General features: G+C 51.8%; 1 protein-coding gene across 3 annotated transcripts in view; it reads right to left on the minus strand.

Annotated features, from left to right (window-relative positions):
• Positions 1-25798, minus strand: part of Ccdc13 (coiled-coil domain containing 13) — a gene marked incomplete in the record, with an annotated part of 44389 nt that extends 18591 nt beyond the window's left edge. The window contains 12 exon segments of one of the 3 annotated variants that reach the window (NM_001447038.1): positions 1152-1358; positions 2058-2234; positions 3756-3917; positions 6951-7055; positions 8032-8151; positions 12555-12644; positions 14711-14853; positions 18459-18607; positions 20961-21189; positions 21656-21669; positions 23030-23049; positions 25717-25798. In NM_001447038.1, the coding sequence (NP_001433967.1) occupies positions 1152-1358; positions 2058-2234; positions 3756-3917; positions 6951-7055; positions 8032-8151; positions 12555-12644; positions 14711-14853; positions 18459-18607; positions 20961-21181 (1374 nt within the window). 3 annotated transcript variants of the gene reach the window in all.
• Positions 25799-27350: the final 1552 nt, after the last annotated feature.

Genomic DNA, 27350 nt, shown 5'->3' on the forward strand with positions numbered 1-27350 from the left:
ATCCCTGTAAGGTACAACAGCAGCCTGCCAAACAAGGTGCACCCCTGGTCCAACAGCGAAGTGCTCTTGCTGGGGAGCCAATAGCTTTCTGGCTGGATCTGAGGCCTGCTCCGCAGACTGCAAGTTGTGCTGATACAGTAAACATGGGTGGAGCCAATGGCTGCTGAGGTCACAGGCCACAGGGAGGGATCTTTTGTTGCTGTTTTGCTACATAGTATCAAACTGCCTAGGAACTGTGCTATACCCATAGGTTAGTGCTGGTTTCAGCTTCTGCTTGTTTGGGTCTCTCAGTCAGTCTCTCTCTCTCTCTCTCTCTCTCTCTCTCTCTCTCTCTCTCTCTCTCTGTGTCTCTCTGTCTCTCTCTGTCTCTCTCTGTCTCTCTCTGTCTCTCTCTGTCTGTCTCTCTCTCTGTCTTTCTCTGTCTGTCTGTCTCTGTCTGTCTCTCTGTGTCTGTCTGTCTCTCTGTCTGTCTCTCTCTGTCTCTCTGTCTGTCTCTCTGTCTGTCTCTCTCTGTCTGTCTGTCTGTCTGTCTGTCTCTCTCTCTCTCTCTCTCACACACACACACACACACACACACACACAGAGACATGGAAGCAAGAGGAGAACCTGTGAGGAAGGAGGAGTCAGAGGGGATCAGAGGGGGATTGGAGGGTGGGAGGGGTGGGATTGGGTAATGGGGGTGTGAAAATGACCCAGATACCATGTATACATGTATGACATTGTCAAAGATTTCAAATGTTTTAATAAAAGAATGTATGGCCATCATACTGACTGCAACGTGACCACAATGGCTGGAGCGAGGACAGCTACTGCATTGGATCATCAAAATGAGGGCCACAGCTGCAGATGGGAAAGGGTGAGCTGGTAGGAGTCTGGATCCTCTTGGCCTTGGCAAAGCTGACAGGACAGGGTGACAAGAAGGGTGACAGGAAGCCAGGTGGCGTCTAAGCTGAGCGAGGCATGATCAGGTGCTTTAGACAAGGTCAGTCACACTCAGGGTGGTGTGGCGGTAGATGGCTTCAGGGAGGAAAGTGTGTGCAGACTGGAAGGAGCTGGTCCACATGGGTGATGCAGTGGCCAGTGCTGACGTGAGTGTGGGAGTGGAAGGGCAGTGTGGGCACTGACACGCTGGCCTGGGGCACCCAGCTCACCTGTACACTGAGTTGCCCAATCTCCAGCTCCAGCTGCCGCACCTTGGCCTCACGATCAGCCACCATGGCCCGCAGCTGGGCCACAAGGCTGCTGCTTCTCTGGGCCTCACTGTTGACCTTCTGGTCCAGGTGCTGCTGAGACGTGCGTCTCGATTCCTCCTGCACACTCAGGCTGCCCAGAATGTCCTGCAGCTGCTTTAGCTGGTCCTGAGGGCCAAGCCAGAGGGCAGTTAGAGGTAGGTTTGGGTTACTGAGGGCCGGGAAAGGTAGGGCCAATTGACTTTTCCCTGGAGCCATCCAACTTTGCCAAGGCCAAGAGGACTTCAGCAAGAGACCCTAGCTGTCCCTCTGAGAACCAGGAATACCTTCCCTGAGGGACCCAAGACTCAACTCTGATGCCTCCTGGCCTCTGATTCCTTCCTGGGAATTGGGGCCAAGAAGGCAGACATGGGAAAAGGGGCTTTTCAGGTACCACAAGGCAGCTCAGTGAGTGGGTGCCTAGCTGGTGGGAAGACATGTGAAGAAAACAGAAGCCTGAACCAGTGCCTGGATCCAGTCTATCTCACAAGGAGTCTGTCAGCACCTAACTTGAGGCCTAGTCCCTTGAACATGTCCCCAGAGAGACTCTAAGGACAGAGGCTTTCTGCTTTGGGGCAAAGAGGAAAGACAGAGTGACTCGGGGCAGGAGAAGGAAGCTGTTCTTACCTCAGGAGAAAATGGAGGCTCAGCACACCTGAAGCACATAACCATCAGTGAGGTGTCCCTGCAGTCTGCTCGCTCCCTATCATACACCCTATCTCACCCACATCTCCTCAGGAGTCCCACTGCCCAGAGCACCAGTCACAGCTGTCTCCCTCAGGCACTGGTGCATCTGTATGGGCAGCATGGTTCTCCTGCCCTGCGTACCATAAGAGCGTCGATCAGCTCGTCGTCATGTCTGCCCTTCTCCACCAGGGTCACCATCTGGCTCCTGAGGGTCTTCACCTCGCTGGACAGCACCTTGTTGCGAGACCGAATGCCCTCAAACTTCTTTTTCTGCTCCTCCAGCTCTGTCTGGAGGGTGTCCCGCTCACTGGTTAATTTCTGTAATTATAAAATGAGAGCTGAGAGCCAGCCTAGGCTCATAGCCCAGGGCACCCTGAATCCCACTCTCTGGGGAGACTCGGGGTTGGGGGGGCAGTTACGAAGGGTCCAGTAGGTATCATGGAGCCAGGGCCCTGACCTCAGACAGGCCCAGATCCCCCTTTCCTGACAGGCACTTGGTAGACAGCTTTAGGGGACGGCCAGGATGGGCCAGCAGCATACCAGCCCTCTTGCTTTACAAAATGAACATCAGGAGTGGAAATGGCTCAGAGATAAAAACCTGAGTTTGATCTCTGGGACCTACTTAACATGCGTGCACATGTACGCACACACACACACACACACACACACACACACACACACACACACACACACACACACACACACACGGCACCTAACTAATGCACTGCCCATCAAACCCTTTTTAAAACCCAAATGGCTCATGTCCGCTTAACTTGTGTTTTGTTTATTGTTCCCAATAGAAACATAGTGCAGTTGGGGGCTGACAACTGGCATCTTCCCATTTGAACCCACTCAGTGAGGGACCACTAGTCCTATGATCAGGGAACCATGTCTCTCCACAGTTACAGCACTGTGGTGACTAGCTGGCACACAAGGTGCAGGAGGCTGGAGGAGGCTGGAGGAGTCTGGAGGAGGCCATGAGGCTCCTGACACCCCTGGCCTGGAGCTTGGCAGACACTCTTGAAGATGAAACCTCCCAGTGGGCAGGTATGGAAGGCCTCACTGTTGGAAGCCTTTGTCAGGTTCTGAGGGCCAGAGACAGCTCCCACTTTACCTGAGTCAGCAGTGAGGCACACCTGAAATGTTGGCCTGCCCTCTCTGTTCACAGCCTCGGGGCACTTTTTTAGGCCCCACCCTGTTCCATTATTGGGGGTGTGATGCAGGGTGAGGGTTCACCATCACTGTCAAGGTGTCTAAATTTGGGATCACCACTCCTGGGCACGTATTTTCAGAGGAGAAAAGACCCACTCTGATGGGTAGCACATCCCACTGAGTAGGTACCAGACTGAATGAAAAGGAAAAAAGGGACCCAGCCATATGCTGGCATTCATCTGTCTCAGGTTCCCATCCCCACCGCACTTTCCTTCCCCAACAAAATGGAGTACCGTCAGACAGTGAGCTGAGACCAACCCTTCCTTCCTCAAGCTAGTTTTATCTTGTGTTTTATTACAACAGGGACAATGACCAAGACACCCACATATTTTCTTTACAGGAAGTTTTACACATAGCTCCTCTCAAAACTTCCATAGTTGGACCACCTAGCACTCACTGAATGGGCTTAGGGTGAGGTCTCCATAGTTGGACCACCTAGCACTCACTGAATGGGCTTAGGGTGAGGTCCCTCCCAGGTAGCCCATGCTGATTGACAAAAAGTGAGGCCCATTCACAGAGCTGTCCCAGACCCCCGCGTCTGTGGTCTGTAAGGGACAGTCACATCCGTATGAGAACTGTGAATTTCCCATCCCTGTGTGCTGAAGCCAGTGGCTGGGCCCGCCTCACCTCCCAGCTCTCCTGCTTGTCCCTCTCCAGGCTGCGGATCCTCAGGAGGTTTTTCTCCTGTGCGGTCAGCTTCCTTGGGTCTGAATTGAGAGGAAGCTCAGAGCTCGGTGAGCCCGCAATCTTGTTCTGACGCTGGCCCAGTTGCTTCTCAAGATCTCGGACCTAAGGGCAGGAAAGATGGCTGTCCCACCAGACTACAGCCATGGGCCCTGCCACCTAGGTACCATGGAAGTCTGTACCAGGCTAAAGATGGAGCCACCCCTCCAGGGCGGGCAGTCTAGGATCATCTTAGGCAAATGGAGAAGACAAGGGGTTTAGTTTAGAAGAGATGGTTCTGGGTCAGTGAGAAAGCCCTTTCCTCATGACCGTCTATCCCCTCACAGCAAATGGGCCTGGCCTGCCTGAGGGTATAGTGCTGCCCTGAGGATTCAGCACCCAACCCCCAAGCCTGCGTGCCCCCAAAGTTCACTCCAGAACAAAAAAAGGGCCTGGGAGCAGGAAGAGCCTGGGAGCTATATTTAACAAAAGCCATAGGTGATACTATTTTAAAAGGAAATATTTCTTTTTTATTATAAATATTCCCATAGTAATTGTACAAACAGTGGGTTTCTCTGTGACACTTCCTTACTTCTGTAACCTTGTTTGAGCCACACCCACTCTCTTCCCCTCCCCTGGCTTTCTTCTTATTGTTTGTCTCTTTCAAGTCAATTAAAAAAATCCTCGGGCTGGAGAGATGGCTCAGCAGTTAAGAGCACTGACTGCTCTTACAGATGTCCTAAGTTCAATTCCCCAATTCCCAGCAGCCACATGGTGGCTCACAGCCATCTGTAATGGGATCCGATGCCCTCTTCTGGTGTGTCTGAGGACAGCTACAGTGTACTTATATACATAAAGTAAATAATTAGAAAAATCCTTTATGAGAAAAACATGAAATATTTGTCTCTTTGAGTGTGGTTTGTTTTACTTAACACAGTGATATCCAAGCCCTGTTCATTTCCTGCAAGTATCAGATTTTTGTTTTTATTTATGGCTAAAATACCACTGTTCATACACACATCTCTCTCCCTCCATGTGCCACCAGAGTCTGTACTTTACATACTGATGGGCACCCAGGCTGAGACCACACGGTAGACAGGAGTCTATGGGGTCCTCTGTGCTGACCCAGGCTGAGACCACACGGTAGACAGGAGTCTATGGGGTCCTCTGTGCTGACCCAGGCTGAGACCACACGGTAGACAGGAGTCTCTGGGGTCCTCTGTGCTGACCCAGGCTGAGACCACACGGTAGACAGGAGTCTATGGGGTCCTCTATGCTGACCCAGGCCCCTCTCAGAATGTACCCAGCAGGGTTAGCACTGGGTCATACGGAAGCACTGCCTTCAGTTTTCTCAAGATCCCCATACTCATCTCCACAGTGGCCACACCATGTTAGGTTCCCAGCCATTCCTCTGTCCCTACATCCTACATCCTCACTGGCACATGCTGCTCATGACAGCAGTGGCTGGAAGAGAGGAGATCTTAGTGCGGTTTGGACTTGTACTTCCCTAATGGCTGTTAACAAGTGGCCTGCCTGGAATCCCAGCTCTGGAGACACAGAGACAGGGGAGTCCTGGAGCTCTGGGTTTAGGAGAGACACTGTCTTATGTCCACTCTGGCCTCTTCACACATGCACACACGTGCGTGCACGTAGAAATATGTACATTTGCTAACCGTTTGCATTTCTTCTCTCAAGAAGTGTATGTGGAAATAATTGTGTATTTAAGTTTTGAGCTGCTTGTTCTTTTGCTAGGGTTTCTGAGTTCTGTATATATTCTGATTGTCAATCTGCAGAGCGACAGGGTTTCTGAGTTCTGTATATATTCTGATTGTCAATCTGCAGAGTGACAGGTCAGCAGGTTCTCCTCACTGTGCAGAGTGTTCCGTTCATGGATCCTTCTAGTTTAATACGACTCAGCTCTTGCCCTGTGTGCCACCATTGGATTCTTCAGAGGTCTGTGCTCTCTTCCGAGAGCATTTCCAGGGTTTAGGCCTAACCCTGACTTCTCTGATACGTTTTGAGCTGGTTTTGGGGTGAGAGGCAGGGCTCCAGTTTTAGGCTAAGTGGGTGCACAGCATTTCCAGAACCGTGCTATATGCTAGTGGTGGCCTTTTCTCTAGTGTGTGTGGAATCCGAGGAGATCAGGCAAGTTCAAGGTGGCACAGAAGTAGGTAAGGGCATAAAAACCATATTCCTCATTCCATACTCAGCTTAACGATAGTATTGGTGGGTTTGGCAAGGCTGGTATGTGCTGGGTGCTTAACGGTGAGGAGACTTGAGTTCACATCTGTAGGGTCTCAAAGTTCTAGGGTATATTGTTTCCTTTCATGCTGGCTTCAAGGAATCCATGAACGACCCTAATTAAAACCCACCCAGGAGGGTGTAGACTTGATCCCAGGGGATGCAGGTGGCATGCTCGAGTAATCCAGAGAATCACACATCTTCCAGAAGCTTCTCAGTCTAAAGGCACAATGAGGATGGTGGTGGAAGTGGAGTGGTTAACCTGGGCTAACCTCTGTCTAGTGCCTTCTCCAGGATGGCACCATGTTGAGGAATCCCACCCCATACACATGCTGACACGATCATTCTTGCCAACAATTCTGGGGCAGGGAGGAGAATAAATGCTGTTATCCCTATTACACAGATGCAGAAATTGAGGCACAGGGAGCAATTCATGCACCAGTCCACAGGTGGTGAGGAGAGCACTGGGGTTTGAACTCAAGCCAGTCAGCTCTGGAACTGCTTCTCTTAACTACCTTTGGTGTGTGCCAAAATACTTAGAAAACAGAGACAGACCAGGCTGTTTCACTGGTTAACAAAAAGCTTCTGGTATAAAACCGGAAAAAGCACTACAGCAGTCACGCAAACTTAGAGAAACTTGGGCAAGCATGCCTGCAGGGACAGAAGTGAAACTCAGCGCTGTGGGGCTGGTGAGAGCCAGGACTTGGCATGTGAGAAGTGTTACGTAAGTGCGTGCATGTGCAGGCAATAAATAAACGAAAATCAGGCTGGGGGTGGGTGAACCCCTCCACTCTGCTGTGGGACCCACGGGCCTGCGCCAGTGCTGTCTGCTCGAGGTTCTAGTGAGGGTCAGGGTCAGGGTCAGGGTCAGGGTCAGGCTCAGGGTCAGGGTCAGGAGGAGTCTGCTGACTCACTCACCTTGCTCTGCAAAACTAGAATTTGTTGAGCCCTTCCCCTCCAGGTCCCTGGTGAGGCCAGGAGCTGCTGGATATTTACATCTTCCCCAACTTCATTGGCCAGAACCTGAAACAAAGCAAGGTGCTCGGTGTGGACAGGACAGGCCCAGGCCCTTCTTAGCCTCGCATGGCTCTCAGAGGCAGTGCTTGGGTGGGGTCCCTGATGGACACGGCTTGATCTGCCCCATGACCTTCCTCTTGCCTCAGAGTTCAGCTGTCAAAGGCCCAGCTCTGCTCTGCCTGGGGAGGCCGTGAGCCCATCATCATCCCAGCCCCTCTCGGGGACACTGCAGCACTATTGTGTCCCCGAGATCCCCTGCTCTTGACACTTGACACACTCAGCCCCCATTGCCACAGAGCTTGCATGACTTGCCTGGGATCACAGAATTCTGGGGCGCTCAGGAGGCTGCCACAGGGCCTGGTCCTCTGTGACAGCCTCTGCTGCGTGTCTCTTGTAAGCACAGAGAAGCCAACTGAGGCTGCTGTGCTTCAGGGAGACCTGGCACCGTGGCCACCAAAGCCTCATGAAGCTAATGCCCTCCGTGTGCCACCGAGCTGGCCCCAGCAGCAGGGCGCGTCTCTGACCCTCGTTTCCACAAGGAGACACTTTTGTGACTCTTGGCCCGTCTGAGCGGGTCCAGCCGGGAAGGCAGATGCCCATCCGCTATGTCACTCCACTCCCTAGAACTGGCCTCCTTTAAGGCCTCAGCACACACCGTCCCTGTTTCCTTCTAAGCTGCAGGCCACAGGCTCAGGGCAGCAGCTGGGCCAGGCAGCCTTTTGAGTCACACTGAGTGACAACCCAGCGTCTACCAGGGCACAGGGCAGTGGCTCGGGGAGGTACAGAGAAGGCTCCCAGGCTTCTCCCTCATGGGGAGAGCAGATCCCAGGATAGTGGGCAGCCCTTCCAGGAAGCCCATACCCCGACAGGGCTGACCCAGCACAAGCACCCCTGCTTTAGGAAAGAAGCCAGTGGGCCATCAGGACCTTCCTGGGACCAACCCTGGCCACACAAGAAGCCCCACACCCTGACGACGGAGGACCTTCTGGGCCACACGGAGCTCCTGCTTGGCAGACTGGATCTGGTTGCGCAGGTCACTCATCTTCAGGTTGGTGGCTGCCAGCCTGTCCTGCAGAGCTTTAACCTCTGGGGTCTCCGGCTGCTTAGGAAGGAGAGGAAGACAGTGGTCACTCGTGGCCTAGCTAATGACTGTCAGGCTCCTAGGGTACCTGTGTACGCTCCAGGCACTGGGCTAGGGCTGAAGTTCTTAGAAAGCCCAACCACCGGAGATGCACAGCAGAGGTGGGCGGGCAGCAGAGGTGGGCGGGCAGCAGAGGCGGGCGGGAGCCAAGTCTTCAGGGGCCTGGACTACCTGGCGGGCACAGGATAGGGAGCACGGGCTGACCCTGGACAGTCCAGCTGAGCTCTTTGCTCTCTGTGCTGCACATACATGTGTGGCCGCATGCATGGCTACGGCTGGAGCATCTAGAGGAGGCAGCAGGTGCCACACCTCCCAGACGCTCCTTGGGCATGGCCACTCTCTGCTTGGGCTAAAAGTACCCTCTTTCCCCTGCAGGCACACTATGGTTCCCCAACTCTGGGCCTCTTCTTCTGGATGTGGGGTTGTCAGCACAGGCTGTGACTCTACCAACAGAGGTGGGCACTTGTGTTTGCTTGGATGGAAACAAGGCCCAGGTCCAGTCCCTGAGTGTCCCATCTCACTAGAAAGATGCATGTTGTGACTCAGTGTCTGCTTGTGTCTTCTCTCTTTAAAACTCATCTAAGCTGGGCTGGAGAGATGGCTCAGTGGTTAAGAGCACCAACTGTTCTTCCAAAGGTCCAGAGTTCAATTCCCAGCAACCACATGGTGGCTCACAACCATCTGTAATGGGATCCGATGCCCTCTTTGGGTGTGTCTGAAGACAGCTACAGTGTACTCATACAAATAAAATAAATGAATCTTTTAAAAAAATCACCTAAGCTGGGTGTGGTGGCACACTCTTTTGATCCCAGCACTTGGGAGACAGAGGCAGACAGGCAGGCAGGTCTCTGTGAGTTCCAGGCCAGCAGGGGTCACACAGAGAAGAACTGTGTTGATGATGACAATATAATGTTTAAGGCAAATGTTGGATTATTATACTGCCTGTCTCTCTGTCTCAGATATTCCTGGGACCTCCATGATCAAACTATTCAAGCTCCTTCCATCAGTGACAAAAATATCAAGTCTAGAGAAGAACAGAGCTGCCCTGAAATGCATGGGGTTGGGATGGCACAGTGGGATTAGAACCCTGGTCCTTCTGTCTTGGCCAAGTCTCCCAATCTGAGCTTCTGGTGCCAATGGTGCTATAGGTTGTCGTGGCAACAGTGAGGTTGGTTAGCAAGCCAAGTACCCATCAGGCCTTGCTGAGACCTCTGTTCCTGCCCAGTGGACCAGGGGCCTGGGCTTTTGGAAATAGGGTGGCCATCATGGGGGCTTTTGAGTTGGCTTTTATGTAGCATAGAGGAGAGGCCCAACAGACCAAGCCTAGGAAGTTCATGGAACTTGGAACAGCCTACTATAAAGCAGTAGTCATAGAAACTAGGCCTGAGCACGTGGTCCAGAGTCCTGGCTGCAGTTAACACCACCGCCAGGATAAAAAGGCAAAGATCAGTGTAAACAATATTTGCAGAATGGAGAATTCCACAAAATGCAAATAGATCTTTGAAAACTACTCATTTCCTGAGTTCTGCCCATGTGGCTGCCTGCTACCCTTGACTGCTGCTGGGCACCTGTCCTCTCTCTGCCGATGTGTAGCTTTAAATCTGCCCTGGGCCAAGGACCAGCACCCTCTCCTGGTGCTCAGCACTTCCTGTCATGAACCTCAGAGCCCTGGCAGCCCTGTTGAGGGCAGTGTATGAGCACATTAGCACCCCCGCCACTGTGACCCAGAGCCAGGCTGTGACACCCACTCCCAGCTGCAGCTCCTCATCCGCACACCGAGGCACTTAACGGGAGGTGTACCAAGGGCACTGTAGGGCAGGTTCTGGGGCAGGGGCAAGGCCCCTTGACTTGAGTGGGTAGCTGACAGGAACTAAAGCCATATGGCATTCTGGAGATACCTAGCAGCTAGGCCCATTCTCCCTCCCAGCCACCATGGCTTTGGGGAGGTGGGGCTATGTGCCAGCCTGGCCCCCACTGCAGGCTGTTTCCTTTGAAGGGCAGCTACAGAGCCCTGGGAACAGCATTGCTGACTGCTCACAGCACAGCCTCCTGAAGCCTCTTGCCTTCCCTGCACTCTGGACTGTGCTTCAGAGGAGACTGGGGCCAGACTCTAGAGTGAGCTGCCCCTCAGGGTCCAATGATGCAGACAAGGTTTTGTCCTGTCTCTGAGCAGACGATACCTGGGAAAAGACCTGGTGTGGCTAAGATGAGACCTGTAGCCTGGCACACTCTTCTAACAGAGACCCCTGCTCTTGTAGCTGGTTACAGAATGCATCTGAGACTCCTGCTGCAGTGACCCAAGAGTCCCTCCCTGGCCGCTCCATGGACCCTGATCTATGTTGGCTCATGTCCTTTTCCTGTCTGTGAGCTCTGGGCTCAAACCAATGCTATGCAGCTGCCACTCGGGGGGCCAACTGTGCAGAACGTCCGGGCTCCTCTGGGCTCAAACCAATGCTATGCAGCTGCCACTCGGGGGCCAACTGTGCAGAACGTCCGGGCTCCTCTGGGCTCAAACCAATGCTATGCAGCTGCCACTCGGGGGCCAACTGTGCAGAACGTCCCGGCTCCTCTGGGCTCAAACCAATGCTATGCAGCTGCCACTCGGGGGGCCAACTGTGCAGAACGTCCGGGCTCCTCTGGGCTCAAACCAATGCTATGCAGCTGCCACTCGGGGGGCCAACTGTGCAGAACGTCTGGGCTCCTCTGGGCTCAAACCAATGCTATGCAGCTGCCACTCGGGGGGCCAACTGTGCAGAACGTCCGGGCTCCCCAGCTTCTGTGCCTTGAAGGGCCTGTTCCTCCTGCTAGGCCATCACCACCTCTGCCCCAGAGCAAGGATAGCCAGCCCTATACCAGCTTCTCAGTGCAGGGTGAGCTCCTGTTGCCAGCTCAGGCTAGCCCGTTTCTGAAGGCCCATCACACTCTCCTGTACATGGCTACTCCTTTTCCCCTTAGAATCATCTTTGGACCAAGGTTATGAATCCCTGGGTGACAAGGCACAGAGTCCTATCAGGCTAACAAGGGACCCAACAGTTTCTCACCCAGTGTAGCTCAAGTCAAGGGATGTCACTGGTCTGGATAAATCAAGGACATCTTGGCAGTGCTCCTCTCCAAAAAGGGTCGTGAAGAACATTGCCCACTAAGAACACTGCCTCCTAGCAAGAAGTCTGGTTCATACACTCATTCCTGCATCCCAAGAGGCCACCACTGCACACACAGGATGGAAGTCCTCCTAAGATCAGCAAGCAGTGGCCTGATCCTGAGGCATGGGCGAGAGGCAACATGGAGAGGGAGGAGCACTGAGCTGGGGTTTTGGGGCTTGGCTGCCTGTCACAGTTGGTCTGGCTTCCTGAGAGCCCTGCCTGGAGTGTCTGCTGAGACTGCAGACTGGTGCAAATTAGCCCGACTTGGGCTCTACGTCTCTGGCAGCCCATCTAAGGCTGCTTACCTTCCTCTCATAGCTTCTTGCTCTTACATTCACACTGCTGACATTTTGTGGCATGTTCACTAGCTACAAAACAAGGTCTGAGGAACAGATCTGTAAGGCTGCAGTGCTACACAGGGGCCCCAACACTGCAGCCTTGTAAAGAACCGAGCTCTCAGGAGACTGGGAGATGGCTCTATCACTACAGTGCAAGTGTGAGGGTCTGAGTTCAGTCCCTAGTACATGTGAACAGCTGGCATGATGCCAAGGGCCTGTAATGCCAATGTTGGGGAGGCAGGGACAGAAGATCCAGTCTAATCCAGCTAAACATCTCAACCAGCCAGCCTGTACTAAGTGGTGAGCTTGGGACCAAAGAGAAACCCTGTCTCAAAGGAGTGGATGGTGTTCCTGATGACCCATGAGATTGTCCTCTGGCTTCTCCATGTACGAATGCACAGGTGCACATCTCACATGCATGTACACACACACACACACACACACACACACACACACACACACACACACACACACACACGGATTAAAGGGAAAAGAACTGCTCTGGGCAGTCAGGAGCAAGCCTATCTCCAGAGTAAGAGGAGTGGGCTTCGCCCTGTGAGGAAACTATAGCAGAGATGACCAGCCTGAGAGCCGGCATCTAAGTGGACCAGCCTTCCCTCCTGGTCTGTGTTCCCAGGCCTCTAGCTCTACAGTCCTCTCATTCCCATGGAAAGTGGCTCAGATCTGGGCCTTCCCTAGCCTCTGCCAGGAAATTGGGCACAGGGCACAGACAGGGGCAGTTCCCTGGGGGCTGCTCTGAGGCCACAATGGCAGAGAAGAGCCCTTGGCTAAGGAATGGTGGCAGAATATCTGGGAGCACCCTGGGGAAGGGAGGCTTAGGTCATGGCTACCTCACAGACTTAGCATAAAGGAGAATACATACCACGGCTTTGTCCCCCGTCTGGGTCTTCAGGGGTTTAGCGCCTGCATCAGTGGCCCCCTTGGCTGGTGGCTTGGCTGATGCCATCTGTAGCTAAAAAGCAAACATGGTACTAACACTTGCTCTCCTCAGCAGCTGCACAGCCAGCTGAAGCTCTCACCTGTTGGGTGAGATGTGGGGCCACCTGTCCTGGTGGGGCCACCTGTCCTGGTGTCCGAGGTCTTGGCTCACATGTGGACCACTAAGGAATGCTCCTCTCCAACCTACTTGTGACAGGAGAGGTTTGACTGATAATCAGCCCTATTTCCTAGCCACCCCAGAAGGGCAGCCCAAAGATCTGCTAAGACCTTAATAAATAACCACAGGTCAGCCATACTCTCTAGGGTGGTTTGAATGAAAATGGCCCCATAGACTCTTAGGAAATGGCACCATTGGGAGGTGCATTCTTGTGTTACTGCGGGGGAGCTTTGAGGTTTCTGAAGCTCTCTTCTTGTCGTCTGTGAATCCAGTGGTAGATTCTACATGGTACCTCTACAGCACCATGCCTGCCTGCGTGCCACGCTTCCTGCCATGACAATTGTCTCAGTCAGGGTCCTATTGTTGTGAAGAGACCCCTCTTATAAAGGAAAACATTCAAGTGGGGCTGGCTATTGATTCACTTGGTAAATGCCTGCACGTGGTCGGCACACACAAGCCCCTAGACTGGCATTCCAATATAGTCTCTGCAAGAAGCATGGGGCTCAGGCAGACATGGTGCTGGAGAAGGAAGGGAGAGTTCTATGTCTTGATCCACAGGCAGCAGAAGGAGACTGTACCACACTGGGCATAGCTTGAGCATCTGCGACCTTAAATCCTGCCTCCAACAAGGCCACACCTAATAGTGCCACTCCCTATGAGCAAAACATTCATACACAGGAATCCATGGGGGCCAAACCTATCCAAACCACCATGATGATAATGGACCAGGCCTCAGAACTATACGTCAGCTCCAATTAAATGTTTCCCTTTATAAGAGTTGCCATGATCATGGTGTCTCTTCACAGCAATAAAACTCAAATTAAGACACTCTCTCAGCCTAGGAGGAAGAGAATAAAGGAACTGTGGACTGTGGGTTACAGGCGAGACAGAGGGTGGCTACCACACAGCCACAGCCTTGTAATGGAGCTTGCTGTAGGCAGCCAACCTTTAGTGACTTTGCGATTGTTCTTCATACATGGTGGTCACACCGACTTGGGGCATGGCCCCCTCTCACATCCCCAACATTGTCTCATTCAGGTTTTGGCCATACTGATCTCCTGTGCTTTCTGTCCATTCAGCACTATGAGCCTCTAGGCCCTCTGCATGGATGCTGCTCTTACAGTCTCTGGCTAGGCCTGATGGGCAAGCCCCTTGAAGCAGCTCCTGGCCCTGCTGCCTGTCATGGTGCTGCTCCTCTTCCTTTGCCCTGGCTGTGCTGTGCCACTCTCCCATGTGGCTCCATCTCCCAGGAGTGGAACCACTCAAGCCTACTCTACTCCCTCCAGTGAGTAGCACATGAGCTAATTCTCCAGAAACATCACAGAATGAATACTCTTCCTTGGTGCCAGCAGGGAGGACCAGGGTGGATCCTGCAGGGCCTCAGGACTAGACTTCAGACTCGGTAAAGACTGCAAAGCCTCCCTCCAGCCTGGAGAGCCATTCCAACTCTTCAGGAACCAGAACCACAGGGCTGTAGTCATGGTGCCGAATGGGCAGAAGGCACAGGAGACCAGTACAGCCAAAACCTGAATGGGATCATGTCAGAGATGTGAGTGGGGGGACCATGCCCCAAACCAATATGTCACTGCTCCTGGCCGTGGCCTCGGCTGAACAGGGGTTCCTGGGAGCCGACTGGACACATTTATCTAGGGTTTTCTACATGCCGGGCTCTGTTCTGCATAGTGAAGCACTACATCTCTCAATTCTCAGGAAGCCTGGCAGCAGGGCCACCCCTGTGGCCACCTGATGGGTGGGGAACCTGATAGGTGTGGGGCATGTGAACAGTCGCAGATCTCAGGGTGAGGCTCCGTGTCTGTCCCCTTAACCACACCATGCCAGGCTTCCTCTTGACAGCCAGTGTCCCCAGCTGCCTGACATGCTCCCTCTGGAGTCCTGCCCAGAAGAGCAGCCCAGGCCCTTACTTCGTGCTCCAGCTCCTGGATGCGATTGGTCAGCTGCTTTATCCTGACCTTTGCACTCTCTGACTCTGCCATCAGACCCCGGTTCTTTTTGGACAGCTCAACGATTTTGGTGGCAACTAGGTCTCCAGCCATCCCAGTCGCCCCTAAAATGAAAGAAATTGCAAGGCCCATTAAAAATACAACCTGCACCGCAAATCTGCATGGTTCTCAGAGAACCAGCCGGTCCCAGGCAAACTGTAAGATTGGAAGGCAGCTAGGTGCAGTGCCTGTAATCCCAAGCCAGGAGCTGGAGGCAGGGGGATTGGAAGTCCCAGGCCATTCTCAGCTACATAGGGATCCTAAAAAAAAAAGCAGATACCAGAGTCTTAGTTCCACAGAGAGTGGCCATGAACATTAATGAGCAGGGTATAGTCCCCTGACCTTTCTGTATCTGCCTGGTACCAGCTTTGGCTGGTACAGATAGTGCAGGTAGACACAGTCCAACTGGTTTCTTGCTTATGCCATCTCACAAGAATCTCCAGCCAAGGCCGGCTGGCTGGTTCTTAAAGAGGGACACGGAACAAAATTGAGGCACCCTAGCCAAACCCCAAAGAAGGTCCAGATGTGTGCTGTGTATGCACATGCACATGCAGATGTATGCTGTATGAATGTGCACATTGTATGCTGTATGTGTGTGCACATGCAGATAGGTTCAGGTGTGTGGGGAAATCAGAGTCAACCGTGGGTGTTGTTCCTCCAGGTGTTGTTCACCTCTTTGTTTTTGAGACCCAGTCTCTCCTGGCCTAGACCAGAAGCTGTACTATCTGGCCAGGAAGCCCCATCTCCACCTGTGTCCCCAGCATGGTGTTACAAGTGCCACCACTCCTGGCTTTTCAAAAACATGATACTTGGAAGCAAACTCTGGTCTTTTTTTTTTTTTTTTCCTATTCTTTTTTTCAGAGCTGGGGACCGAACCCAGGGCCGCAAGAACTCTACCACTGAGCCAAATCCCCAACCCCGCAAACTCTGGTCTTTATGCTTGCAAGGTCAGGGTGCTAGCTCCCTACCCAGTGAATAAATTCTTAGTGCTCAATATCGCCGAGATCACACAGTTGGATGTTACACAGAGCTATGGTAACACATGACCAAGATGAATACATTCGTTCAGTGGTGGTGATTCAGTAGGAAACAAAATAGTTTCCCAGAGAGCTCATTCTCCAGCAGAATCGACAGGCAATAAGAAGAGTTAGGTGAGCATATACTATCTGCGAGGTTACATGTGCTAGGAAATTAAGAGGGGTAGCTGTGGCAGGTGAGCATACTTTAGACAGGGAGGGGCCTCCGAGAGAAGAGGAAGTGTGAACAGTGGCCCAGGTTAATAAAAGAGAAAGATCCAGTCGAGAGGCAGTGTGCTGAGAGCTGGAAAGGGGGCTCTCGACATAGGATACAGCCCATGGGAAGCTGGGGGTGGGGAGGTCCACGGGTGGTCAGAGGAACCTGCAGGAGGCCAAATGGCTGGAGGGTACAGGCCGGGGGAGGAGGTGTGTGCAGGGAGCAGGTGTGTGCAGGGAGGAGGTATGTGAAGGGGAGATGAGTGCAAGCTGGAGCCCCATGGTGAACAGAAAGAGCGGTGTAGCCTGGCCTCTCTGTGCTGTGCCCAGGATCAGCATGAGCTTGGCTGGGAGGGATCTCAGAAGGCCGAGGCAGGCAGATCTCTGAGTTGAAGGCCAGCCTGGTCTACATAGTGAGTTCTAGGATAGCCAGGGCTACACAGTGAAACCCTGTCTTGAAGGAGGAGGAGGAAGAGGAAGAAGAAGAGGGGGAGGAGGAGAAGGAGGGGGAAGAGAGCAACAACTAAAAAGAGAAGTCACTTCCCTTCAAGTCTCACACCACTGAAGGAGACCACTGCACTGGAAAGGGCTCCAGCAGTTAAAGAAGCTCCATTTGAGCTGAGTTTTGGAGTCGGATGTGGTGTGAACATCCTGCTCCATGTTCTCATGGAGCACACTTCTCAAATCAATGTGTGGAGAAGGAGGTTTCTAGAAAGAAACAATCGCTAACACACAGAAAGAAAACATGAGTGACCCAGAGACTATCTTCCCGGAGCAAATTACCTCTCAGGACTCAAAAGCAACAAAAACCCACAATTAGCCAACAGAAGACTGTCCAAGGAAGCCCAAGGAGCAGGGAGAACCAGTGAGAACTACAACACTTTTTCCCACCTTCCCCAGTCCTTCCCAGGACAGCCTCAGTCCTGGAGCGACAACCCTAGGGATAAACAGGGCAGCAGAGTAGACAAGCAGACAGGCCAGCGTCTGAAAACAGTTTTTATAGCACACAGATCAGCTACAAAGCCTCCGCGCTGCCCCTGAGCTCTTCCTGCTGGCAGACTGCACTTAATGTGTGGTGCACGTCTGCAATCCCTGCACTAGGAAGGTAGACACAGAAGGAGCAAGAATTCGAGGTCTGATTTTAGGTACACAGAAAAATAGAGTACCCTGTGCTATGTGAGATCTTGTCTGGAAAAAAGGAATAAACCCACAGAACTGTAATATACGAGCAGGACATGAAGGGACCTAGATGGTGCTAAAGTTTCTGCAGCCTTCAGCAAGTGAGTCTAACTGGAATATGTGCTATGCTTAGCATAAATTAAGCAAGAAATGGCACTGTGTTTGGCGGCAAGCTGGGGATGCAAACAGGGAGGAAGCTGAGAAAGGATTCCAAGTTCTAGAACAGCCTGAGCGACAGAGATGTGAAGGGAAGAGAAGGGGAAGGGAGGGGGACAGGAAAAAATAAAGGGAGAAGGAAGGGAGAAAACTCAGAAAACAAGGACCAGCCAGACCAAGGGCTGAATGGCAACTTCACCATGGGGAGCAGAGCTAAGTAGTCCCAGAAGCAGCACACACAGAGCTGTGTGCACATGTGTGTACACTGGCAGAACAACAGTACAGGCTGGGCAGGAGGAACAATCCCAAGCCCAGCCTACCCACCCTTCCTGTTGGTGGAGATGGATCCCCTGACTTAACCAACACACCCCAGCCCCCTACTAAGCCCCTGAGTAGCAGGAAGCAAAGTTGAGCGTCTGTCCTCACAATCGAAAGCCTTGTCTTCCTGTGTTTTCTGTTTTGGAAAGAAAAAAGTGAAGAAGAGAGGGAGTCTGTACATCCAGCTACTCATGGACTTTAGGATGATGAAGTCCTCCTGATGGGACTATTGCTAGACCTGTTTAGGGACACAGGCAGGGAGGGGCTCTGGAAAGAGCAGGGCAGCCCCTCTGCTCCCCCTGGTGGATGGCACCGGTTCTCTGTTTATATCCACCTGGTGGGGGTAAACTGTGGTCTACAGGAGCACAGTACCATCAGGGTCACAGTCCCCACCAATTTACAAGCTAAGGTCAGAGGCATCACTGCACAGCCTGTGCCTAGCCCACACCCACACCCACAGGCCAAGGTTACCCCAAGACCTGCAGAATCAGAGTCTTTCTCACACCCCTGGTGCTGAATTCTCTAACAGACTAAAAGTGCAGCCCAGACCTGCAGGGCCAGGGTCAGCATAGCAGCTGCTGAGGGTGTCTGGGTCCTAAGAACGTCTCACAGAGGGGCCAACGTCCCTTCTGCAGCACACAGCAGATGTGCGTAGCGTCTAAGCCAAGCACCAAGGAGAGAGACCCCATGGGCTACTGTGAGCACAACTGACCCTGGCACAGTTCTCTGGAGTTAAAGGACAACTGGGCCCACTTGTCTGGACTCCTCAGCTATGGTGGAGTTACCTGTGAAGGCAAATCTGTCCTCTTCGATTTTCTTCTTGAGGTGTTTGATCTCAAAGTCCCTCTCCTTCAGCAGCTTATACAGTCGCCCGTTCTCATCGACTGTCTCCCGGAGCTCACTACGAAGCTGCTGGACTTCATCTTCCAGCACCCTGCAAGGGAAAGGAAAGGCAGCCCGACTGCTCCTCACAGGCAGTCAGAGCCCCGGTCTCCGCTGCTGGTTTACACTTGTAGTATCAGGGTTGGGCACTAGGGGGCACTAAGAAGTTGTCTGTACAAAATAAGACCAAAACTATGAGAGAAGAGAGATTTGAACGCGCTGTTCTCAGAGTGAGTGAGTGAGTGTGGATGAACTATGTAAGGCTCAGACACCGTTGCTTATTTCTTCACATGGGTCATATAAAAACCCTCGTGTGTGTGTCCACGTGACAAGTGTGTTTGTGTGTGTGTGTGTGTGTGTGTGTGTGGAGCTGAGAGAACACCCGTGGAGGTTACGCTCAGGAATGCCATCTACACTCTTTGGGACAGAGTGTCTCACTAGCCTAGAAGCCAAGTTCACCTAAAGCATGGATGGACACCAGCCTCCATTTTAAATTAAGATTTAGAATTTCTATATGCCCTTGTAGGATAACATGTCCGTGTATGTACATGTGTGTATGAATATATGTCATGTGAGTCTGTTCATGTGTGAAGACACCAATTATGCTAGGCTGGGTGGTCAGATGGCCCAAGGATCTGCCTGTCTCCATCTTTACAACAGCACATGACCATGCCCAGCATTTTTACATGGGTTCTGGGGACTGAGTCTGTCTTTGTGTTTACAAGCAGGTACTTTAGGGACTGAACACCCCAACCTTCTCCCCCTCACTCATTTTAAGCCCTCAAGGACTGCAGGCCACAAAGCAACCTCCAAATCCAGTACAGACCTTGCTCTCTAATGGCAAACAAACAAGATTAAAAAGAATCTCAAAGAACAGAGAAAAAGAAAAAGGATATAAGAATGAAATCTGGAACTGAAAGAAAACCTAAAACCATGTGTTAGTTAAGAAGAAATACTGCGGAGAAGTTAGAATGGACTTGCCACAGAAGCTTCACCCAGCTTCAGAGATACACGAGAGCTCAGGCCACACAATCCTCAGATCACACGCATGCACATGCTTACACACACATGCACACACACATGGTACACAGATGTACATGCTTTATATGCTATCAGTCATCCTGTGACGCTTTTTCAGAACTACAAAGCACCCTGATGGGCCTGGGATTGCTCCTGTGTCAGGCACAAGGCAAGGTTTGGATATAAAATGTCCCTTACAGCCTCAAGTGTCTGAAGCAGAGATTATGAACTTTGGGACACAGAGCAGGGTTTCGAGTCTTAGCTGGGCCTGTGGCTGGTGTCTGGCTCTCAGCTTTGTACTTTAGCCAGCTCACTCATAGCCTGGAGCTCTTCCCAGTGCTATCCTGACACAATGGCCACACACTGCGTACCCTCAACTGTGAGCTCAGTGAATCCTGATGTTTCAGGCCCGGTACATGATCAGAGCCATGGGCAAGTGACACAGCCCAGAACAGGCCCCGGAGGCAGCTAAGCCAGCACTTTATGGGTGACAGCAATTGTAGGTAAGGACCAGTGTGAACTCCGCTGTGCCTCACTTTACTCCACCAGAGGCCCAAGCAGCCTGCCAGCTCCACTGTGATTTGGGGCCCACTTTAGAGAGGTCTAGATTAAGCTGAGGTTAATATTTAAGAGCCATGGGACTTTGTAATTATCGAGAAAGCTTTTTTTTTTTTCAATTGACATTTTACAATAGGTCATTTGGAAAACTGAGAAATTGAACTTGAATCCAGCAAAAATATTCCGGGCAAAGCCAAAAGCTAAGAGACAACTCATCAATGGCTGTGGTTTTTGGGACAAGGCTAGCATGAGGTACCGCATCGGCCTACACAAGTCGGTGTGCTCCTGTTATACTGTCAAGTCCAGAGCACTGAGAAAATTATAGATATCTTTAAACCTTCATACCAATGACTTAAAAAAAAAGTAAGAAATCTGCAGAGCTTCAGAACAGGGTGACATGTATGTGCTGATATCTCTCAGGATGTGTGTGTGTGTGGGGGGGGGGGGGGACGGCAGAGGTGAAAGCCCTGGGCAGAACCAGAAGGATCTACAAACAATCAAGTCCATCCCAGCCCTTAGAAACACAGGTCTAGGCAAAGTAAGAGAGAATCCAGACTAACCACAGCTTGGTGAGTTTACAGTCTTTCTGTCTAGCTTTAAATGCTCTGCCTAGCAGCTCTCACCCAGAAAGCACAGCTCTGTCAGCTACAAGAGGCCTCAGACATGTGTATCAAACTCACTCTGAACTTACAAACACTTGCCCAGGTGAACCAGCTGACTACACCTGCCCTCTCCACTGCACCCCTGCCCTCTCCACTGTACCCCTGCCCTCTCCACTGCACCCCTGCCCTCCCCACCAGCCTGCAGTGTGGCTGAAGGGTCCTTACCTCTTCTCAAAGATGTTTTTTAGGTTCTGCTCCTCTGTGTCGAGGAGGCTGAGGCCATCCGGAATCACCATGAGCCCTTCTTGGTCATCAGCTTTGCTTTGACAGCTCAGCTCTTTCTCTCTCTTTCTCTCCATCTGCTTCTGTAACCGTCGGTGCTGCAGCTCCTGCATGGCCTTGAACTGGAGTCGCAGAGTGTCTGCAGAGCTTTCATCAGCCGCCATCTTGCCCTGAGAACAGAGAAGCCAGAGCAGGGCTATACAACTAGCACATGGCAGGATGCTGGCCCAGAGGCTGAGGTTCTCTACTGAGCCACCAGTGAGTCTAAGAAGACACTCGCTCAGACTCCCTCGCCTAAAGCAGGGCCGAGCAGACTCCCCACTGCAGGTGGCAGCTGGAGGCTCACTTGCTCTGACTCATTTGCCTGGCCCTCTGTCAGCAGCTTTCCATTCTGGCTGCACTGAATGCACTGGCATCTCCCGGGACCTGTCAAAGCTGAAGCTCTCTGGGCTCATCCCAGACCAGCTAGATCCTGATCTGGACATTGGCTCCCACTGTCATTTCTCCTTCACAGTTGAGGGCTGGATCTGGGTGGGCCACACATATCTACACTCCCAGACTTTTGATCACAACAGGAGATTAGGCCAGCCTGGGCTACATGGTACTGTATGTCAAAAACCAAAAACCCCCACATAAACAGTGTATTTGAGGTATAATTTACACACATTAAAGCACATACATCATGAACAGACAGCACAGCAAATCTTTCTACTATACTTTGAGGTGACCCACTCACGCAGAAGACAAGCCCCCAAGTACTGGGTTTAGATATAATAAGCAGGAAAAGCTCTTTGGAATTAAGTTTTTCTGACATATGCCTCCTTGTCCATCTGTCCTTCCTTCCCACAGGTAAAGAATGAGCTTATGACGATGTAAGGGAAATGATGACATCATTTCCCTTAAGGCACAGCACAGCAACCATGCCACCACTGTCCACTGTCCGCCCCTCTCAGAAACCTCACACTCAGTATCAAAGTAGGAGCTTGAGACAAGGCGTCGACTGTTTCAGCCTCCTCTCAATTACAAACAGAATCTAGGAGGCAATCCCTGTACCTGGAACCACTCATTCCCACCAAGTCTCTGCTCCCTGCCTCCACCTGCCCTGGATGCTGGTCTACTGGAGTCAGAAACACGCTCACTGGCTTACCCGCACTCATGTAGGGGTCCAGGACATGCACAATCACATCCTGGCCCACACATCGATCTCTGTTCATCTTCTTCAGCCCATCGCCCCACACCACAGCGCTTTTTGACAGCCTGACTCTCAGCTAGACCAACACTACCACAATGGCATCCCATCACACCACCGCTCCCGTGTGGACCCTGCTGTCAGACTCCGCTGCCCATCCCCACCCCACGCTGCTTCTGTTCGTTCTTTTGCCTTTCCCATGATTCCCCATGACTAGAGTCACACAGTGGGTAGGTTTTTGTGACTGTTTCTTTTTCTGCCCCGTGCCACTTTTCTGATGTTCAACCCCAGTGCTGCAGGTTTCAGGCCCTTACTTTCCACTGCTGAGTATCATCTTAGTGCCTTGAAGCAGCATGGGGCCTACAGTTCTAGCTGTCACTTGGACATCCCAGAATCAAAATGCTATGGACGTGCACACTGAGAAGATGATCGTGTGAGCACACTTTCATCTCTCTTCGTAAATACATGGAGTGAAAACTCTGGTTCTGTGGTAAAACCTTGCTTAACTTTCTAAGAATCTGCTATGCATGTGCACATGCACACACAGAGACTCACACATATCGCACATGTACTATGCATGTATGCAGACATACTTGCTGTCCTTTGCCGTGTGATGTCTTGAACCACCTCAGAGGGCCATGGCCATATGTAGCCCCTCAACCTTGTGAGCCAAAATGGATCTCAACTAACCACATTCTCATGCCCCTCCCCTTTAAGCTAACACAAAAAGCAATGGGTTTCACTGTGGATCTGCTCACTTTGTTCCTGTGGACCTCTGACCCCAGCCTACTCCTCTCCCTCTCCCAACAGTCCCTTCTTCTGCTTCACCCTCTTTCTCTGCTTTGAGATCCCTTCCCAGGCTCCTGATCACCTCTGGTGTCATGGCTGCACAGTCTTGAACCACAGATAAAAGGTGATGCCATCTTCCTGATCTCGGCTTATGGGCTAGCACAGTAGCCCCAGTCCTGTCCCGTTTCCTAAGCTGCTGTGCTTTCCCTAAAGTCGCCCTGTGTATGTGTGCATCCTCTTCATCCGTCTTCTGAGGACCACATCTGTGCTGCTTCTGTGTCTCAGTTAGTGGGAATGGCGCCTCTGCAATCGAGGACAAGCAGATTTCTCCATGGTAAGGGCTTCAGAAGTCTCCTTTTTACCCCACACAGTCTGTGGTTCAGTGTTACAATAAACATATTTTAATTTTTATAACCGTCCTTGAGTCTGTCTCCATCTTGCCGTGACTCCCAGGCTCACAAACACCTCAGGACAGTTACACTCACTGCTGGGCTCCCTGACTGCCCAGCTGCCGACCTGCTCTCAGACACCCTTTAGCACCAGGCCTATCTCACATGCTCCTGTAGCAGGGAAGACAAAGCCACAGCAGCTTGGGGTGGGGGCACCTGGGAAGAGCAGCACAGCAAGGTGGTCGCTCAGACTCATTTATTCCTGTGAATGGAAAGGAACCCAGAGTCTGAGGCTGACTGACAGATGAAATGAACGTGCTTTGAGGGAAAGGTAAGAGCCCCTAGGGGCTTCACCAAAGAATTAGCTGAGAGCATGTACCCACGGAAAGTGGGTGACCAGAAACATGTTCTGGGAGGGAGGCAGCAGAGGTAAAATGGGGCAAAGAACCCAAGAGCACAGAGGCTCCTGTCTCCTGAGTTTGACATGGCCGACACGACCGACTAGCTGTCGGCTTTTCAGTCCTACAGATCATGTAGATTCTGGACACGCCTACCCTTTCCACGGTAAGCCCAGACCAATGACCATCACCCAATGGGCTATCCTATAGTTCTATAACTCATGTCTCTCTCTGCCCCTGCCTCACCCTCATACTACAACCTGTTCTGCACACATTTGGCCCTGACGCTGTCCACTGTAAGATGCTCACCTCAGCACAACGTCAGGGCCCTTCCCCTCCCGTGTCATCACTAGGGGTGCTTCGGGCTCATGGCTTGCACTCTTACTGCTCCTTCCAAGTTCTGGTCTCCATGTGTTCCCTGGCTGCTTCCTGGCCATCTCTGGATTCAATGGGTCTCTTCTCCGGGATTACTTCCCTGAGCTCCTGAGAAGTGCTACCACCACCTCTGTCCCCAGGGTGTCTGAGTTACCCTTCTCATTGCTGTGGGCAAATGTGTGACCAAAGCGACTTAAGGGGAGGGTGGCTTAGTCAGCTTACAGTTTTGGAGGATACAGCCCACCATGTTGGAGAAGGGCGGCATCCACAAGTGGATGGTCACAAGGAGTCTGCTGTCAGAAAGCACAGAGAGATGAAGGCTCCACTCATTTTTTCAGTCTGGGACTCTATGGGATGGCAGGTCTTCCTGTCTCAGCTAAACTTCTCTGGAAACACCCTCACGTGCATGCGTGCGCACACAGAGGCGTGTTTCCTAGTTCTAAATCTAGTCAACTTGTTAGTGAATGTGAACCACCATCCTCTGCTTGTTCTCACTGCCCAGGTCACCCAGTTTGCACCTGACCTGTAGCACACGTCACACACCAGCTGTGTTTTCTCCCACTGATAGGTAAACTACCATAGGACACACACTTAAACTTCATTTTATCTGTTTGAGACACCTGCAAGGGCTGGCCTGACCGCCCGGCACTTGCTGTGTAGACCAGTCTCAACCAGTATGCGCCACCACGCCTACCAGGACACATATTTTCATCCACTCTGTTCATGGCCACGCTACACGGACACGGTAGGTGCTTAATGAGTATTCTAGGAAAAACGTGAGGGAATCTGGCCGTTTTTCAGACAACTATACTTTGTAACCAACGAGCCACCTTAGCCACAAGTAACTGTTACAAATACTTAGATAGCCACAGATAACCACAATTGCTTACAACCTTTGTTGTTTTTCTTTTTAAGACAAGATGTCAGTATGTAGTCCAGTTCAGCTTCCAACGTGAGCATGATTACCAATTTGGGACCCGCATGGATTTTCTAGGTGTGTTTTAAGGCCAGCTCAGACTACAGAGTGAAGCCCTACTCAAAAGACTAAGGACTGGAGAAGCAGGACGGAGGACAGGGCCTGAGCACCAATCACTTCCCACCAGCCTGCCACTTTCCAGCTGAACCGTGCAGCCCAGCCCACCTCCTTCCCATTCCAAGCCCCTCATGTGTCGGGGGTCAAGCCAGGGCAGCAGCACCTAAGCAGGGGATGAAGTGGGGTGAGTCCTGACGCCACGTGCTGAGTGGCAGCCACGGAAGACCTGCTTCCTAGTCCTGCCCACCCAGGTCGCTGGGCAGGTCATTGCCTCACGAGTCCTTCCCGCGCGGAAAACACCAGCAGCCCGACCCCAAAGAGAGGCCACACGCTGCAGCCACGCCTCCGGATCTTAGTTCGGTCCCCTGGTTTGGTTCCTCACTGTTGGCTCCACTCTCGGCTCCCCGGTTAGGTTCCCCACTCCGCCCCTCGTTCGGTTTCCCGCTGGACCCCCGGTTCGATCCTCGCTCGGCTCCAGGTTCGGTTTCCTGCTCGGCTCCCGCACTACTCAGTCTTCCTGCACTTACCGCGGCCGCGCTTCGGGGTCTGTCTTCAGGGCGGCGGGCGCTTCCTCCGCCCTTCCCGACGCCGGCATGTGCTGCCTTGGCAACTATCACCAGGGAAACCAGCACGGTCGCGCGCGTGTACGGGGGCCGAGAGAGCCCTTAAAGATCTAAGCTGACAGTGCGGAGGCGCCAGGGAAGACCTATGGAACTGCACACACCAGCTAGGCATGAGAAGGCAAAGTGCCCCTGAAACCTTTACTCTTCCGTAGTATATTTTATTTAAGGATTTGGGGGATTGGTTTGTTTGCTTTTGTTTTTAAAGATAGCATCTCTGGCATCCCAGACTGGCCTCGAACTCCCTCTGTAGCCAAGGATGACCTTGAACTCCTTATCCTCCTGCCTCTATTGAATACTGGGTGACACAGGCTGCAGCACTACGTATTAGAAGGCTTCGGGGATGAATGTACGGCAGTCCCAGCACCTTGGAGGCACAGGTAGGAGGATCACACATCCAAGTCCAGTTTGGGCTCTACAATGACTTCTAAGCCAGCCTGAGCTACATAAGGAAACCCTGTTCTAAGAGACTAAGGATTGGAGAAGTAGCTCTGTGGTAGAGTACGGTAGGATTGTATGAGACCCTGGTTCTATCCCCAGCACCACACTCTGTGTGTGTGTGTGTGTGTGTGTGTGTGTGTGTGTGTGTGTGTGTGTGTGTAAAACGGTTGTGGCACAGGATGGCTTTTTAGCTAATTATTTTATGAGCGTTTGCTTACGTGTATGCCTGTGCAACACGTGTGCGTCATATGCTGTAAAGGCCAGAGAGAGCCTCCGATCTCCAGGAGGCTGAGCCACAGACAGTTGTGAGCTGCCACATGGTTGCTAGAAGTGGAATCCAGATCCTCCGTGAGAACAGCAAGTGCTCTCATGCTCCCCTGCTCCCAAAGATTGCTTTTGATCAGGATATTCGACTAACCCACTCTCCTAAAGCTAGGAATTTCCCCCTCTAGTTTCTGTCCTTTTTAAACCTTCCCACTGTCCCTGTTCTTCTGCCACTATCTGCTCATTTCTCAGTCGGACAAATTTTAGAAACTTGATGCTCTAACACTCAGGAAGCCAAGAGACTTGGGATCCATGTCTTCATTTTCGTTATCCCAGCCCACACATCCTGTTTCTGTAGCCAGAACTACTCGTACAACACTGCTAATTGTTTGTTTGTTTGTTTGTTTGTTTGTTTTTGAGACAGTGTTTCTCCATGTAAGCACCGGCTGTTCTGGAACTCTCTGTACACCAGGCTAGCCTTGAACTCACAAATATCTACCTGCCTCTGCCTTCCCAGTGTGGGGCACCTGTGCCCTGCATGTGTGTAGAGGTCCAAGGGCAACTTGTGGGAGTTGCTGGAGCTCAGGTCCTCAGGCTTGGCAGCGAGTGCCTTTACTTGCTGAGCCATCTCACCAGACCTGAATATGTAGCATGCTTTAATTGTAGCTATTTGTAACATTTTCAGAAATTAAAAAAAAAACACTCAGACTAAATACAGAAAATAAAACAACATTTTAAGCATTTGCTACTTTGTTGGTTCTTCATATTCTGCAAGTGGGACATAATTAAACATTTCTCTCTTTTTAAAAACATTTTTTAAAGAAGCCATGTTGCA

This window comes from Rattus norvegicus, chromosome 8 (assembly GCF_021556685.1).
Source record: "Rattus norvegicus strain SHRSP/BbbUtx chromosome 8, alternate assembly SHRSP_T2T, whole genome shotgun sequence".
In the NCBI taxonomy this organism is placed as follows: Eukaryota; Metazoa; Chordata; class Mammalia; order Rodentia; family Muridae; genus Rattus; species Rattus norvegicus.